General features: G+C 39.9%; 3 protein-coding genes across 3 annotated transcripts in view; 1 reads left to right on the forward strand and 2 right to left on the reverse strand.

Moving 5' to 3' along the window:
- Positions 1-2,451, forward strand: part of LOC138036087 (uncharacterized) — a 4,691-nt gene extending 2,240 nt beyond the window's left edge. Inside the window, exons 3-7 of the mRNA XM_068882448.1 lie at positions 361-428; positions 665-745; positions 921-1,016; positions 1,465-1,515; positions 2,255-2,451. Coding sequence (XP_068738549.1) covers positions 361-428; positions 665-745; positions 921-1,016; positions 1,465-1,515; positions 2,255-2,331 — 373 coding nt within the window. The 3' untranslated portion in view covers positions 2,332-2,451. The remainder of the gene's footprint in view (positions 1-360; positions 429-664; positions 746-920; positions 1,017-1,464; positions 1,516-2,254) is intronic.
- A 5,997-nt stretch (positions 2,452-8,448) lies between these two features.
- LOC138036071 (E3 ubiquitin-protein ligase TRIM71-like) lies at positions 8,449-10,915 on the reverse strand. Its single transcript, XM_068882435.1, has one exon. It carries the CDS (start codon positions 10,889-10,891, stop codon positions 8,651-8,653), a length of 2,241 nt encoding a protein of 746 aa, XP_068738536.1. The 5' UTR covers positions 10,892-10,915; the 3' UTR covers positions 8,449-8,650.
- A 5,582-nt stretch (positions 10,916-16,497) lies between these two features.
- Positions 16,498-17,500, reverse strand: part of LOC138036089 (E3 ubiquitin-protein ligase TRIM71-like) — a 1,681-nt gene continuing 678 nt past the window's right edge. Inside the window, exon 1 of the mRNA XM_068882449.1 lies at positions 16,498-17,500. This exon is cut by the window's right edge and continues 678 nt beyond it. Coding sequence (XP_068738550.1) covers positions 16,631-17,500 — 870 coding nt within the window. The 3' untranslated portion in view covers positions 16,498-16,630.

The raw sequence follows: 17,500 nt of genomic DNA on the forward strand, positions 1-17,500 counted from the left end.
TGACTTAAACAACGGACGGAAGGCAAATCTTTGCGTTTTAGGTTCTCGTAAGGGTCATTTTTCTTGTTAGTGACGTGGATTCAACGAATTTATCTCACAAATCAGTCTTCGTGATGTACGTCACGATATGCTCACCGAGAAGAACCGACCAAAGACTAAGGCGAATAGTCTCTCAAAATGGCGGCTTGAAGTGTGAACGTTTTCGTTTTGCATAAGTGCCCTAGATGATGTGAGAAACTGTGGTCTCTGTAATTTAGACGCCAAGAAGATACCATATGGTTTTTAAAATAGTAGCTCTTAGATGTTCTATGTTTCAAAACATTCCATGTTTTGTCTTTCTTATTTCCAATGTATGTATAGACGTGACGAAGCAACTTTCGAATCTCGGGATTCTGCGAGGGAGGACGAATCACGACCGAGCACTTCAGGTGAGAATTATTGTGTAGTTTGTAAGGTAGTGTTAGTTACAGTGAGGCGGACTTTTCTGTGTGTAACCTTGCGATGTACCGGAATCCTCAGCTTCGGTCAAACGAGGTTGGTGGAATCAAATCTCATCTGGGACTCATGATTATTTATTTGGGTCAAATGTTCACTATATCGCTTATATAGGCCGCGTTTCTGGTGTAAGTGTATATCGAGACGCTCAATCCGTTTTCCTTTGCAGGAGTATCGTCTGATGCTGGTGTCCATTCTTCTGTGAGGTCCACAGCAATGGGAACAAATACGGCTACAAAACCCAGACAAGGTACGGCGAGTTTCTTCGCATTTCTCTGTGCGTGCAAGTAAACAAACTTACTTGTTTGTTTCTTCGCTTTTCTTCTCTTTTTCAAATTTACTCGTTATTAAGGGTGAAGGTCTTTCCTGTAGTGGGCTTTTAAAGTTGACGAGGTTTCTTTGCAATCACTTAATCTTTCTTTCAGATCCAAATCGGACTAAAGGTAGCGTGGTACAGTTAAAAAGGCCTGGCACATCAGCCACTTGGTCTGGTACAAGGGGAGGTCAGCAAGCACAAAGAGGTAAATAAAACGTGGAAGTGGTTCCCGTTTACTGGGATCATTTTTGAGAGAAAAAAGGCAATGGAAATAAAGTGTGCAAGTAGTTTCGGCCTTTTTCCCCGGAACGGTCGGATAACATCACAAAGTATCCTAGAACGGATACTTTTAAGCCGTTAATATCGTCATAGCCGTCAGGTCAGAGGACAGTATCCTGAGACAACAGCTTGAAGGTGTCACATGAAAACAGATTATGATATGTGCCAAGACGTTTTTATCATCGCAGTTGTGAGTGTTTCTCCGGTAGCAACGAAAGTGCTCAAAAGGGATTTGAACTCACGACGTCTGCGATGCGGATAAAATGCTCTGAAGCCAACTGAGACCTGATTTTTATGAGTTTGTAATTAATAAGCTGGAAGAGGATGCAACTCTTTCCGTTAAAATCTCTTTAAATTATGGTTTCTGATTTCAGGTGCTCCTGCATCTGGCCGAGTGCGAAGACTTAGAAGGGATCCCGTGGCAGGTGAGATGATTGTTTATTAAGTATTTTCCTCCTTTGTGTCAGGGCTTAAAATGGCTAACCGACCCAAATCCGAGATTTCCCGATCAATAAGGATTATGAAAATTTGATTTTATCAAGCGAGGTCATATACGGAAATCGATCAGAGATTTCGAGCTGGCGATAAAGCGAATTGATGAAGGGCTAACGCTCGGAACGCCAGCGTGCAAGTCTTTTTGTGGTGCTTAATTTATCAACTAATTTGATGAAACAAAATTTTTTTGTTTCATCCCCACCGACTCATCGCCGCAGTTTATTTAGAAATTAACCTCTTCGTGAATAGATTATGGTCGCACATCGGGACAGGAGGGAAAATTAAAGTAGCACCTTGTGTCAGAACACTTCGACGACGTCATCAAGCATGGCGTAAGTTGTTGTAACCGAAAGGTTCAGAACCAGTGCATTAACCCATTTATTCCATATAGAACGGAATAAATATTATTTTAAGTTTATCTATAGTTAAAGCTATATCGCGTGGACACGATATAGCTGCAAAGATATACAGTGACCTCAAGCTCGCTTTTTGAAGCGTAAGAAACGGGAAGTTACTCTTATCGTCGTTCATTTTCTGACAAGTTTTCAAACACTATTAACGGTGCATGATATATATTTTTAAATAGGCGATTCTTGTTATTTCTTGAAGTAATTGCTTCCCTATTTCGACACTCTGAAATTCTTTCTTTTATCATTTTATCGTGTTTAGGACCCTCTCACCGTGGGCGTGGCAGTCATGTGTCCCGTGGTAGGGGAGGAGGTACCCCCCGAGGTGGACAAACTTGAACCGTTCTATGTCTCCGGTTTCAATAATTGACGCTTCATTCATTTTAACATTTTTGTACAGTTTTTTTATTCTTTTAAGTTCTGTGAAAGTCGTGTAATAAAGTCTGTGACACTCATAAACGATTGGTAAGTTTGAGGCTCGGTTAATGAATAAAGAACTAAGCCCCAGTGACCCTTGTTCCATAAGGAAAATAGGGGTCGAATCTCTTCCTTTCTGATTAATTGGAGGGTTGGCCAATGCATCAATATCATGTGATTCACGTTACTTGGTGTAGACGTCACAGACTGAGCCGCCAACCATATGCCATCAACAGAGGGTTTTAAGGAAGACAGTTTTGTCGATAATGACTTGAGCTGACTGAGGACAGCAAAAAAAGAACTTGGCCAATATCGAGCCATCTTGACCTCATGCTTGGTCGATCTTAGCACTTATCTGCTGGAAAATTTAAATAATTGTCTCCTATAGACACGTGACAAATTCAGGTGGCTCCAACGGGATTCGAACCTATGACCTCTGAGATGCTGTTGCAATGCTCTACCAACTGAGCTGAGCCTTTCACGGAAACAAATAAGCCCAACTTATTTTGACCTGCTCCCAACTGTGTGGCTTGGTAGCTCAGGTTGTATTGGACGAGCATCGCAAAGGGCATGGGTTCGAATCCCGCTGGAGCCATCTGAATTTTTCAGGTGTCTATAAAAAGACAATTGCCTAAATGTACCTTTCGTTTTTAAAGTAATACGTGAAAAAATGCTTTGTTGGAACCCACGGTTTTTTTATTTTTTTATTTTATTTTATTTTTTTGCGGAGAAGATGCATGGCCAGCGTACTGCATGCATTTGACACTGCGTTTTAGTAAAAGAAGCATACATTTTGAAGCAACCAAAAAACAAGCTAAATAATATATTTTTCAATATGTAGTACAATGAGCAGGAGAAAGTGAGAAGGTAACCTGTAAGGAGGCGACGAGTAAGCGACGGAGAGCACGAGGAAGCAGGCGAAATATCAGCGACAACGAGAGAGCGAGCAAGAAGTAGCCCGAGCAAAGAGACTAAATTATAGCGCACCAGAAAGCAAGCTGAAAAAAATGAGTAGTTATAAAAATATACATCTAGTAAAAAATTCTGATGCAGGTTGTAACAGTTTATGGAAACTTTATCTTCATGATCCGTTAGGTGAATCACCAAGAACTATTCCTACATAACTGTAACTATAATGGTTGGAAAACATGATATCTAATTACGTTCTACATTAGAAAAACGCAATTTATACTCTTTGGTTTCCTGTGCATAGGGTGAGCTTTACCAAGTTTTCATTTGTTTTAGCGCCGTCTTAAATTACGTCGTACTCGATAAGTCAGACAACGCTTGATCTTTTGTACAAGTTAATATTAGTAGTAGTTCCTTATTTAAACTCGGTTGAAATCTTTAGTAATGACAATAATATTTTAATTGCAATCATATGTAAAAATTAAAATAACTATAAAGAACTTATTTACAAGATTGCCGAGTAGGAATCGAATGTTTCAAGTGCGCGGTTGATTTCCTTCTTAAACTGCCCAATTGATCTAATCGCCCTAGCACTTTCAGGAAGAGAGTTCCATAGTAAGGCACCGCTACACTGATGTCCAGGTTTGACCCTAATTAAATGCACGCCCAATTTTGACATCCAGCACAAAGTGTCCCTTTAAGTCTAAGCATTTGCTACCTATTTTCAACAATAAGATAAGGGTAAAGGTTAGCGTTATTTTTAGCTCTGGGTAAATGCAGCAGTTAATCTTTACGTAAAGAGCAGCATTTGGGGGACACTTTGTGACATAAATTGTCTGTATTCTGAGACACAAGTGATGTTGAAGTTGGCGAGAAGATCAAAGGGGACACTTCGTGACGCTTATTGAAATCCGCGCGCATCTAATTAGGGTCAAACCTCAAACCTGGACATATAGAAAGTCATAGTCTCTGTGTCGCTCACTGAATAATTCATGCAAGCACACTAGGGCTAACCCGTTGAGGCTTAAACATCGTTATAGCTTTGTCTTCTTCTTCTTAATGATAGCTGGTCCCACTTCAATGTTTAAAGAAGCAGGCTCGAGTTTACCTCGCAGTTGGCTTGCAGAATAACCCTAGCTACTCGGTTTTGCAATTTTTGTAGTTTCTCACATAGATAAGAACTCAATCCATCCCAAACGGGGGCACAGTAATCGAAATGAGGTTGGATTAAAGCGTTATATATTTGTACTGCAGTGGACGAAGAAATGAGGGACCTAATACGCCTCAGATCACAGATTGCCGAGGATATCTTTCTGCATACTTCTCTGATGTGATTGGACCAGGAAAGTCGGTCATCAAACCTAACGATTTGGCATGCTCAACCCCTTCTAATTGGTTGATTGTCTAATTGGATATTAAGTTCAATACAGTTCTCTGCAAGGAACTTTTGACGAGAACTAACCACCATAAACTCAGTTTTCGCGATGTTTAGACGAAGCTTATTTGCTTTTAGCCAGCTATAAAGATTGGTAAGTTAAGAATTGGTTGCTTGTTCGAGTTCGGCAAAAGTGCCACCGGGGACGGTGATGTTAGTATCGTCGGCAAACATTTTTGCACAGGATATACCGAGGCAATTAGGAAGACCATTTTCATACATATTGGAAAGAACAGAGGTTATTAGGATTTACAACGAGACGCTGAAGGGTAGCACAACTTTAATCCACTGGACTCGGCTACACATCCATCCATTTCAGACGGGAGCAGGCCGTGGGAACTGAAGATGTTAAAGTCACGGCAATTAACATGTACAAGTACAAGGAAAGGTCGTGGGTTCAATTCCCACCCTGGTCAGAGTCTTTCTCTGTCCTTGTGTGGGCCCAGTTCCATCAGTAGGGCTAATGCTCACATGGTTCATATGGGATAGAAATCTAGCACTTCACGTTACACTACACTCTCTTCAGTTAATTCTGTATTTTGAAGTGGAGCATGCTTATCAACTACTTCCATAAATAAACTTTTCCAAGCATCCCACATCGCTTCTGAATTTGTCTCTAAAAAAACTCTATTCCATGGCTGTTGTGCAACATCGTTGAGGAAGTGGTGGTGGTTGAATTTTTTAAAAACGCGTGTCTCAATGGAGCGATGAATACCAGTTCGCTCGTTGCAGATTTTAAAGGTCATGAAGACCAGAGAGTGATTGCTGATAGCGAGATGAACTACACCAGAGTTAGAATTTTTTTTCGGGCGAACTAGTTATACAGAGATGACCAAGACGCTGATCACCAACACGCTGATTTTGACGTCACTGCGTGAAGGGGAATGGCATCGGTACTAGGTTGCCGTCACAAATTAATTTGCATCGCTGTTTTTTCCACTAGCAAAATGCAAAGCAGTCTATGACGTTTACCCGGTATTAAACCCATTGCCCTTCATTGCTTGGTTATGGATCGAAGTATGTCCACTTTTTCCGTCTTTCAAAGCAATAAAAAAGTGAAGTCTCAACCTAAAGGTTCTAAACACAACACATGGTATTTGGGACGATTAAGTAGAGTAAATAAAATAGAACTGTGTTGGGGTGATAGGCACTTAAATAGTTTTGATAGAAGTTCTTTACATATATACATCAATGTTCTTCATGGCATTTCCAATGAGCGAACGCATTTCTTAATCAATGATTACTCCTAGATTTATGTCTCCTAACGTCATGAATGATCAGGATCCCGTTAAATGTGAGTATGCCGATTGAAAAAAGGTATTGTGATCGATGCTTAAGGCGTCTTCGAACCGTATATTGTGTATCTCGATGGTCTCCCATTCAGACACCAGCCCCGCCCGACAGGGATTAACTTCGATGACCTTTTTGCTGTGAATGCATATTTAAATGGAATCGAGCTGTTAGTTAGCATTGACCATGACTGTCAAGCTGAATTCGGTGATACACGAAATTATTCTCTCTCGTGTATATTACTGTATTTTTATTCACACGAAAAATGAAACTAATAACCACAGGAATTCGCGCTTTAACTCACTGTGAAAAAGAAGTTGAAGTGAACTTAGAAATTATCAACCTGTCAACCGGCCTCGATGCCAATCAATAAGCGACAAAAATAGTTGAGACACTGAACTAGGAAGACAACAGTTAGGGAAAAATCGCCTTGACGAAGGACGAAGGAAGAGTTGGCGATAAGGAAAGAACATTGTGTAAGGGGGAGGGGTCTAGATGGAAAGACTTGTTGGGGGGATGTGTCCGAGATTCCTTAAAAGGGAAAGTGTCTCAACACTTTTGGCGCTTATTGAATGTTACTCGATCCCCTTTTATTTTCTTCATGCCCTCCCAGGGGTGTTTTGGCACCAACATGGCCGTCTTACCACGTGAGTGCATTCAAATAATTGAAACCATCTCAAGAAGTACATGCTCGTATCCTCAAACTCCAGCCCTAAAAGACTCCTACCTTTCTCCATTGCTTCCAAAGCGACTGTCCAATTTACTTTAATAATCCAATATTAATTCTAGTTTATGTAATTTGTTTCAAGATATTTTCTACATGCAACGCCGTAGCGCCTATTTGGGTAGACTTTCATATACCGGACTAAAATGGCGGACTGCAAAGGAACCATTGTTATTCCGATTGGGCCTTGCCAATTAGATATTGTTAAGTTCACTTTGTTCTTTTGTTTTATGGACATTGATTATTTCAGATCCGCTATATGAAAGACCAGCCGCCTAATTGTAGTTAACAACACCCGTCTCTTTTCTTGGTGTTTTATAACCAGCTTTTCGTGAAGCCGTTTGTTTGTAAAAGATCAAATGTTGCGAAATCCACAACATTTACGTAAGTTTCAAACAACGATCAGCAGCTAGTTTTTTATCGGGTTAAATACAGAAGGCGAAGCCGAGTGTTTTTAGACCAGATAAATTTTTTGAACGGCTTCAAAAAGCGTGTAACTTTGGAATCCAGACATTGGTGCAAAATGTCAGAGAAGAAAATTAGCATACAAGAAAATCAAGCTATGTCTTATTACCATGCTTCATGTAAAGAATAACAATGAAAGTGCTGTCGCTTTTTAAAGCTAATGCACGTGACATTTTATCGGTGAACTGATAGGCTGTTTTGCTCATGAATTATTAATGATTTTTAATGCAGCCATGAAAGACATGAAAGCAACCGAGAGATACTCGACAGAGGGTAGAAAAATCACAACACATTTGCCTTTTACATTTTATTGTGATTAAGCAAGGTTACACCAAGTATTAAGCAATACCTACTTCAGTGTCAAAACGAGCTATCGTAATTGCCCTACAGTGTACATATTTCTAGACTTAATATTGCTACAAAACACACATCGCCTACAAGAAATTAAATTACTCTTCCCAAGGTATTATCATGCTAAGAGAGAAAAAATGTGGTCTTCCTGTGCCGTTTTCGCATTAGCTTTAGCATATTTTTTTTCAACTATGACTTTCAAAAATTTTCTTTAAACATGGAATCAATCAGAAGGACATTTATAAAATTCTGAAAAAAAATCAATTTGGGGCGTAAAAACGCATTTGTGCTGAAAATTCGAATCATATTAAACCCTAGGTTTAAATTATCAATCAGTATAAACTAGTATAACAAATTCGTCCACCACTTTCCAAAAGGCTTGCATGTGTTTCCTCTTTCAAAGCGGATATTAATTACGGGAAGAAGATTTGAAAAGATGATTTGGATGAATTATCACGCGTGATCTAAAAGACGATGGATTTAAGAGCTAAGTGTCGAATTCTCTCTTAGCTTTATAATCTCTTCCTCTAACAAGTGTAATATATACGAATACAATCTTACAGCAATTAAGAACTAAGTGCGTGCTGTCTAAAGAAACACGCCTTTTTTAAAACATTTTACATTGATAAATCGGTATAGGAGCCACATCTCCTCTCCGTTGGTTAAAATGAAAGCAATTTGTTCTTTTCTGTTATTGGAAACAATTCCCAGCCAAAATTTTTTAAAATGGTTTGTCTTTGACTTTGGAGATCAAGGCAATTCGCAAATATACAGGAACAAATTTGATTATGCATGGGGAGGGTGGGGGGGGGGGGGGGGGTTTCTAAAATTTAAAATTAAGAGATCTCAGACAACCACGCGAAAATTAACAACCTCTATAATTCTATTTTTTGACCCTGAAATATCTGAACTCTCCTCGCTTTATATTGTGTAAACTACAATATTGCTTTCAGTTAAGAACGATTCATAAAAGGAGAAATTCTCATGGTAATTGGGAACTTTTTTACCGACAAAGGAATTTTAAAGTCGGTGACGCTAAAGAACAAGAATCAGGAAAAGTTGTACATCTATTCAAAAATCTGAAGACGATGGTTACGAAAATCGGTGACAACTATTTTACCATCGCTAAGCGCTGCTGTAGAAAGCGGGTAATTGAGCTCTCCTTCCCTTGTCCCTTTTGCTCCAAACTTAGTTACAAACTCTCCGCTGAGTTTAAACACCTGCACTCGGTGATTAAATGAATCACAAACAAGCAGATGTCCCGCTCTGTCCACTGACAGGCAGCCAGGATCATGGAACTCCCCGTCCCCATTCCCCTTATTTCCAAATTTATAAAGAAACTCCCCCTCCCTATTAAAAACTTTTATACAGTGATCACCTGCGTCTGACACAATAAGAAAGTTTTCGTGTTGGATACAATGCAAAGGATTGATTAAAGAGCCTTCATTACCGATACTGCGCAAAAACCGACCATCGAGTGAAAAGATTTTGATTAATTTGTTATCTTTGTCAGTAGCAATAATGTTGCCATCGCGGTCAATTGACAGGCCAAGAGGAGTGCTAAACTGGTGATCCCGGGTTCCTTTTCCTCCAAACTGATTAAGATAATGACCCTCATCACTAAACAATTGAACTCGGTGGTTGTTAGCGTCTGCCACTATAATCTTATTATCATGAAAAGCTATCCCAGCAGGCCAGTCGAACTCTCCCTGCTGATTACCCTTTTTAGCAAATGATCTTAAGTGAGTTCCATTACTGGCAAATATCTGTACTCTGTGGTTATCACCTTTACTCACTGCAATCTCATCGTTGCCATTCACTGCTACCCCCCAAGGACTGGAAAACATTCCAACATACAATCCTTGTTCTCCAAAGGATAGCACAGGTCTGAACTGTCTGCGTTTGACTTGAACCTCAAAAGGGCTGCCACGCACATGTTTTCCATTGACTTTCACGGATGCCTGAAATGTTCCGGTTTCTTTGGGAAAATAGCGGAGCTTGTAAGTGCCATCTTTGTTGTCTTGGATTTCAGGTATGATCGCACTGTCATGGCCCTCAAGATTTCTGATTTCCAACGTCACACGGTCATGTTCTTGGTAACATTGTTCTTTTTGTGTATTCTTCGTTGTTACAACAATCTCGGCTTCAAGTCCAACAGTTCCTTCAATGATCCCTTTTCCCTCAGCGCTCGAGTTTTTCGAGCTCGTTTTGGTGACAAAAAAACAGCCAATTTCTTTCGTGTTCATGTCATGAAACAGTTGTTCATTTCCTTCAAAGACAAAAGTAGCCAAACTTTCGCCGCCACGAGTAGCTGAATCTTCTTCTTCGCCTTCCTTCTGAAGTATGTTGTCTAGAAATTCATTTGGTTGCATGAATTGAGCGCTTGTGCTTCGCTTTAAAATCATTTCCAGTTGTTGGATGGCTGCTTCGTGCATTTTGACTTCCTCTTCGATTGCGTGCTTTTTCTCTTCTGAAAGCTCCAATGATTCTTTTACTTTGTTTTCCACCGCATCAACGATTTCGTTCTGTTTCGCTTCTATGACCGCAACTAACCTGGCGACAAGCTGCTGCACATCGGTTTTTACCCTAGCAGCCTGCTCTTGAATTTTAACAAAGTTTTCATCAATTGTCGCGATCCTTGTCCTCTTCTCCAGCGCTCTACGTTTCTCTGATTCAATGGCTGCATCGACTCTCGCTTTTCGTTCCTTTGCGGCACTTTCCACAAGGATCTTAGAGTGACCTTCATGGTCTAGTAAAGCACAAGCGTTGCAAATGCTAATTTCGCAATCCTGGCAGAAAAACTCTAATTCTTTCTTCTCGTGACCTTCTTTTCCACAAAGTGTTGGCTGCTTTAAAATGTTCTCAAAGTCTTCGTCTCGAAAATCTTTCAAAGCCAAAGCGTGGTGTTCTTTATTGCTCCTTAGCCCGTTATGCAGAGGGAGGCAGTCATCGCACCAGAACGAACGACAAGTGAAGCAGTACGAAGATTCTCCGCTTGTTTTCTCGCAATTTCCACACTTGATGCCACTCGTATTGCACTCTGTGACAGGCAAAGCATCCAACAAACTGTTGATACGAAAGTTTGTTGGAAAAGCGTTAAGATCACCGTTTCCAGGGATTCTGAAATTCTGCCTACACTCGGGGCATGAAATAGTGTCTCGAATTCCGCTCGCTTGTTGAATCCTTTGCAGGCAATGAAGGCACAAACTGTGTAAGCAAGGAAGCTGCTTTGGATTAGTGAACCTGGTCATACATACAGGACAACAAAGATGTTCGTAAATATTGTCTAGAAAGGTTTTGATATCCATGATAAACGAAGAGGGGAAAACGGACTTCCGTGTTGAACATGGTGACGATCTTGGTTCATTGTTGTCTGGTTTTGTTATCTTAACCAATGAAAATGCCTAAAGTCAAATGTTTTAATATCCTGGATTTTTTTAGAAAATTAACGTCATCAAACTGTCATGTTTGTTATGGATTTTCCCTTTTGGTTCCATTTTCTCAGCGGTCAAAATTTTTGTTTCGGGCTACAAAGCCACAGAAAAAGTGAACACAATAGAAAGAATTAATGAGGATTTTGACCTTGTGTAGCCCCTTGATTTTCTTAGAATGGTTAGCAGCGGATCATCTGTGTCATTTGTGTCATGCAATTGTTTTAACAAACGCGCCATAAAATATCTTCAGTTTTAATGAGTTTTCCGACGCACAACGCTGACGATCTAGCCAGCGAACGCAGACTTATTTCCGGAGTTCGTTTGCTGACGATCGTGTGGATTCCGTCTAGCTTGTGCGGAAAATTTGAGCGAATTCATGGATTAATGTTCAATGTCTACTTTCCCGTCTTCTGTTTAAATGCTACTATTTGCACTTCTCATCCTTTTCACCATCCGCGCCTTTTTGTAACTGAAACAAATGATAGTTTTGGCTTCAAGACATTTTAGCTTCGAAAGTATTTTGTAGCATCATTTGGATAAACTTGACTTGCTAAGGGCTCGTAGTTGCCATTTGGTTAATTCGTGCATGTTTGATCCGCCTGTCACTGGAAAGGGGTGGCGTCCGTTTTTGCTGAGTCATAAATTTGCCAAACCTTTATCGATGCCGCTCAGGCGTTTTTAAGTCTTCAGTACTCGCACAAAAAAGTCACCTGCGTAACTGAAATTTGCAATCAATTCGTACATGATATAAAGAAAATGCAATACTTCGCATACAGCTTGTGTGCCTCTCGGTGAATGAAAATGTCATATACACCAACAACTACCAAGTAGTAATTCGTATCCACACAAAAGCGCTCAGAATTGCCCGAAGTTGCATGATCGGAAGCAAACAGGGGCACCCAACGTCAATTTTTGGAAAATATCTGTTCGGAAGACGATTTGAGATCTAGAATTTTCGGAACATTTGTTGTAAAATGTTTTCGGAGGCACCCAACGAATCTGTTCCTCACATTATCTGTTCCCCAGAGGAATCTTGCTGGCTGGCAAAAATACAGGTGTTTCGATGAGCTGGCTGGGAAATTTTGTTATTGATAGAGGTTTTGCCTGGAAATTACTGACTTTTTCTAGCATTTGAACCCGGCTCTAGAAACTCTGAAGACTGAGGACGACTAAAAAAAAAAAAAAAAAGAAAACCTTCCCTCTCCCAGAGAATAGTCACAAACATACGACGCCTGGTCATAGTGATTGCGCTTGCGGAAAAAACCTGTTTTGTCCCGGTTTTGTCGCTTTTGTTCGGTCGTTTTGGATCGAGGGATATGAAAGCGCGCGGAATTCCTGGCTGGGAAATAAATTTGATCCGCTGGCTGGGAAACCAACCAATTTTATCTAGCTGGCTGGGAAATTTCTTGTGTGTCTTGCTGGGAAAAAGGAACAGATAATGATTTCACAGAAACACTGAAAAACACCTGAAAATGACATAATAACAAGTATTATCATTATCTTGGGTCTAATAATACAATTTACAAACAATTGGTCGTTGGGTGCCCCTGTGTTTTGCTTGCCTGCCTCTCCTAGAATTTTCGAACATCTGATAAATGGTATAATTGCCCCTTTTTAACGTATTTTTACCCTAAAAAGATCACCTAGAATTTTCAGGAGCCTTTTTTCTTGCTGAGATTTTCGAAAAGGTAAGTTATGATCCCTATAGTTTTTGGAACACTAGATTTTCAGCTAGGAAATCCGAACAGATGAAAAATTTTTAGGGGATAAAAATATGCCTATATCTACCGTTTAAATACTAAAATACGTTTAACAATGCTATGTTTAAGTGGTTTTGAACTACATTCTCGTTGGGTGCCCCTGAGCAAACTCCGGACTTGTCACTGACCCGAGTGTAAAACACCAAAACAAGCATTCTACTATTAATCCGAGATCGGCAGCACGTTTTCACGGGTGTCGGGTGCCGTTGAAAGAAGCAGCGCGATGTTTCTCCTTTCCTGAAACGTTCAGAAAAAGTCCCAACATTACCGTAGATAATCGAAATGTTCCGGTGAATCCCGAAGGTACTTTAGCGGGTTTCCAGTCCCTAAAATTCATTGTTAGTCCTACAAAAATATGGCTCAAACCTAGCATTTAGGGCCGTTGAATGGAGCGTTTTGCGTAGAAATTGCATTCCATTTGTTCACGTTAATGGCTACCAAACAATTGGTCTGTTATCTGTCATTGTAAGTTATATATACCTATATGGATGGAAAACTTTCCTGTAAATGTATGACCGACATATTCACGACCCGCACGCGTGTGACACACGAAGAGTGCGTGTTTCGCGGTGGTTCAATCTTTTAGCAGTAACAGTATAGACACCTTTCGATATATTAAAACTCAGCTTGACAGTGAGGCTTAGAGGACGCAAGCAAAAGAAAACAATTTCATTTAGTTTCCTTTTTTTGTGCCCTCAAGGCTGCCATGCTGAATTTTAAAATATCGAATTCAAAGTGGTCTATTTAAATAAGGGTAGAAAAATTATCCGCTTTCGAACATCATTTGAGCGGCCTAAGAATTTTCAAATATTTCTGCTCTTTCTCTGGGTATAATGCTGTTTCGATGCTATAAAATCTCAATAACTTTCGGTCAAATCGGCGAATCTCAAATGCGGATTATGGTAAAGGTAAAGTCTGCTTACGAGCGAAGTGGCCCATTAGGCCGGAGCTTATCCCGATTTCTATAGCATAAAGCGACTAGGAGTATTTTTACTCCCCCTTGGATGGGGTGCCAGTCCATCACAGGGTTACCCCCGGCATTTTCGCCGGTACCCATTTATCCCCCTGGGTGGAGAGAGGCACCGTGAGAGTAAAGTGTCTTGCCCAAGAACACAACACTATGTTCCCGGCCAGGGCCCAAACCCGGACCACTAGACCAGGTGTCGAGCACACTGACCATGAGGCCACCGCGCCTCCCAAAGGTTTCCAAAATTCGAAATTTACCACTCTTCCCCACTACCTGTATTTTGGTTGTACGTGACGGTACACAGTGCAGCAAACAGACCGGTAGGAAGCTTATCCTTACGCATGAGCGTGATACATGGAGCAATTTGCTTGCCAGGAAATGAAAAAAAAAAAAAGCAAGACTCCTACAAGGGCGTTTCCGTGGAAAGCGCAAACAGTTAACACAGAAAGTCTAGTTACAGGGAATTTCAACTACAGGTAAACTTCAGAAAATGGCGAGAGATTACCAGAAAGATAATTCTGTATATAACTTGAAGTTGTTTGTTGTAAAAACTCATTGTTAATGTTATTAAATTTGCAAATGCAAACAACGAAGCTCTATTAGCTGGTTATCAGGATACGGGATTATTCATCTATTTATTTATTTATTTATTTTAAGGAGACTTTATTCAAATCCCACAGTTTTACCTGCTTCCTTAACTCCGTTAATCCAAAAATTACAAGATCAGCCTTAAATCATCAGAAAAACTTATTATATTTCACAGTTTAACAACTTATCATCCTGGGCCAGTTCTTCAAAGTCGATTAAGGCTAATCTCAGGTTAAAAATTAACAAAGGAGTTTTATTCTTTACTCCCAAATGCTATTCAAGGCTGATATTCTGTAAAACTTTACATTAGAAGAAGTCAATCTTGAAAAACAAAAATAAGCAAAGGAAACTTTCACCAAAACGTTGAAAACATAGACCGTATTCATAATTGGCGGCTAAGTAATTATTCTCTTGTCTCTATGCTAATTATCAATAACCTCGTTAGCACGAACAAAATTCAAAAGAATCTTTGCTTGAAAGTGAGGCTAGTGGGGATGATTAGCACATGGACAAAAGAATAATTTCTTGGTCGCCATTTATGAATACGGTCTATGAAACAAAAGTTTACGCTAATCCTGGATTAAGTTAATCGGCTTTCGAAGAACCGGGCCCTGTATTCGAAGTCCAGTTCGGTAATCCAGTGCAAAGTTCTAATTTTACAATTCCATAATCTTGATAGCAGTATTAGAGTAACTTGGTACCAAACGTTCCACAATAACTTGAAATCTCGCTAGGCAAAAAGTTTAAATCCTGTAGTCCAGTCCGGGTTTAAATCGCCAAAACTCTCTCTCTCTCTCTCTCTCTCTCTCTCTCTCTCTCTCTCTCTCTCTCTCTCTCTCTCTCTCTCTCTCTCTCTCTCTCTCTCTCTCTCTCATCGATTCAACAAAAAAACTACAAGTGATAAATAGTTCTCAGAAACTACAAAAGTTCATCATGATTCTACACTTAGCTTGAGCTGAACAAAAAAACTATCAAAAACGAAACCAAAAAGCCCTAGTGATCGCTTCTCGAGAGAACAAACAGCCGAAACTGTTCTGTGCCTGCCTCTTACGGCTCTGGAATCCAGACAATGGTGCAAAATGTGAGAGAAGAAAATTAGCATACAAGAAAATCAAGCTATGTCTTTAGGCCCGTTTGAAATGTCGCATTTTACATGTGCCGAATCTTATGCAAATGAGAAAAATCTATTGTTTTCGCTCATTTGCATTAGATTCGGCACATGTAAAATGCGACGCTTAAAACGGACCTTACTACTATGCTTTATATAAAGAATTATAATGAGGAATGTTCTGTTGCTTTTTAAAGCTCATGCAAGTGACGTCAAGTTATCGGAGAGCTGATAGGCTGTTTTGCTCATGAATTATTAATGACATTTTAATGCAGCCGTGAAGGATGTGAATGGAACTGAGGGGTAGAAAAAGCACAACAGATTTGCTTTTTACTTTTTATTGTGATCAAGCAATTTTACACTAAGTATTTAGCAATTCCTTACGTCAGTGTCAAAACGAGCTATCGTAATTGCTCTACAGTGTACATATTTCTAGACTTAAAAAATATTGCTACAAAACACACATCGCCTACAAGAAATTAAATTACTCTTCCCAAGGTATTATCATGCTAAGAGAGGAAAAATGTGGTCTTCCTGTACCCTTTTCGCATCAGCTTTATGATTTTTTCACAACTATGACTTTCAAAAATTTACTTTGAACCTGGAATCAATCAGAAGGGCATTTATAAAATTCTGAAAAAATCAATTTGGGGGTTTCGGGCTTTCAGACTTTTAAACTCACGTTTTGCATCTATAATAAGCTGCGTTCACACGCTGAAATTTTAAGCTAGCGAGCCTCTGACGTCACTTTTCCCTGGCTCCAACCCTCTGAGGTCCAATCGGTCAGTTTTGAACGTGAGTAATGCCGGACCGTGAAATCCAAAACTTACACTCAAAGTAAACGGCCTTTGGATAAAAATCAAAGCTCAAAATTTTGCCAGTCAGGTGTAAAGCAAACACGCTTTCAAAATCTCAAGGAAAAAAGGAAGTGGTTTTTTTGATCACAGGGGCACTTTAAAATTAAGAGATCTCAGACAACCACGCGTAAATTCAAAACCTCTTATCACCTTTTAACCCCCAAAAAACCTAAGAGTGAAACTGTCCCGCTTTTAATTGTGTAAACTACAATATTGCTTTTTTTAACAACGATTCAAATTAAGAAATTCTCATTGTAATTAGGAATTTTTCACCGACAGAGAGATTTTAAAGTCGATGACGCTGAATAAGAAAACTCAGGAAATATTGTACATCTATTCAAAAATCTGAACTCGATGGCTTTGAGACTCGGTGACAATTACTTTACCATCACTAAGGACTGCTGTAGAAAGTGGGCGATTAAACTCTCCTGCCCTTCTACCATATGCTCCAAACTTAGTTACAAACTCTCCGCTAAGTTTAAACACCTGCACTCGGTGATTCGATGAATCACAAACCAGGAGATGTCCCGCTTTGTCCACTGCCAGGCAGCCAGGTTCATCGAATTCCCCGTCCCCCTTTCCCTTATTTCCAAATTTATAAATAAACTCTCCCTCCCTATTAAAAACGTTTATACAATGATCACCTCTGTCTGACACAATAAGAAAGTTGTCGTGTTGGATACAATGAAAGGGAACGATGAAAGAACCTTCAGTACCGATACTGCGCAAAAACCGACCATCAAGTGAAAAGATTTTGATCAATTTGTTATTTCTATCACCAACAATAATGTTGCCATCGCCGTCAATTGACAGGCCAAGAGGAAACTGAAGCTGGTGTTCCCGGCTTCCTTTTCCCCCAAACTGATTAAGATAATGACCCTCATCGCTAAAGAGTTGAACTCGGTGGTTGTTAGCGTCTGCCACTATAATCTTATTATCATGAAAAGCTATCCCAGAAGGACAGTCAAACTCTCCCGGCTGATTACCCTTTTTACCAAACGATCTTAAGTGAGTTCCATTACTAGTAAATATCTGTACTCTGTGGTTACCAGTCTCACTCACTGCAATCTCATCTTTGTCATTCACTGCTACCCCCCAATGACTGGAAAGCACTCCAGCATCTGCACCTTGTTCTCCAAAGGATAACACAGGTCTGAACTGTCTGCGTTTGACTTGAACCTCAAAAGGGCTGCCATGAACATG

The sequence above is a fragment of the Montipora capricornis genome, unplaced genomic scaffold, assembly GCF_036669925.1.
Source record: "Montipora capricornis isolate CH-2021 unplaced genomic scaffold, ASM3666992v2 scaffold_456, whole genome shotgun sequence".
NCBI classification, from domain to species: domain Eukaryota; kingdom Metazoa; phylum Cnidaria; class Anthozoa; order Scleractinia; family Acroporidae; genus Montipora; species Montipora capricornis.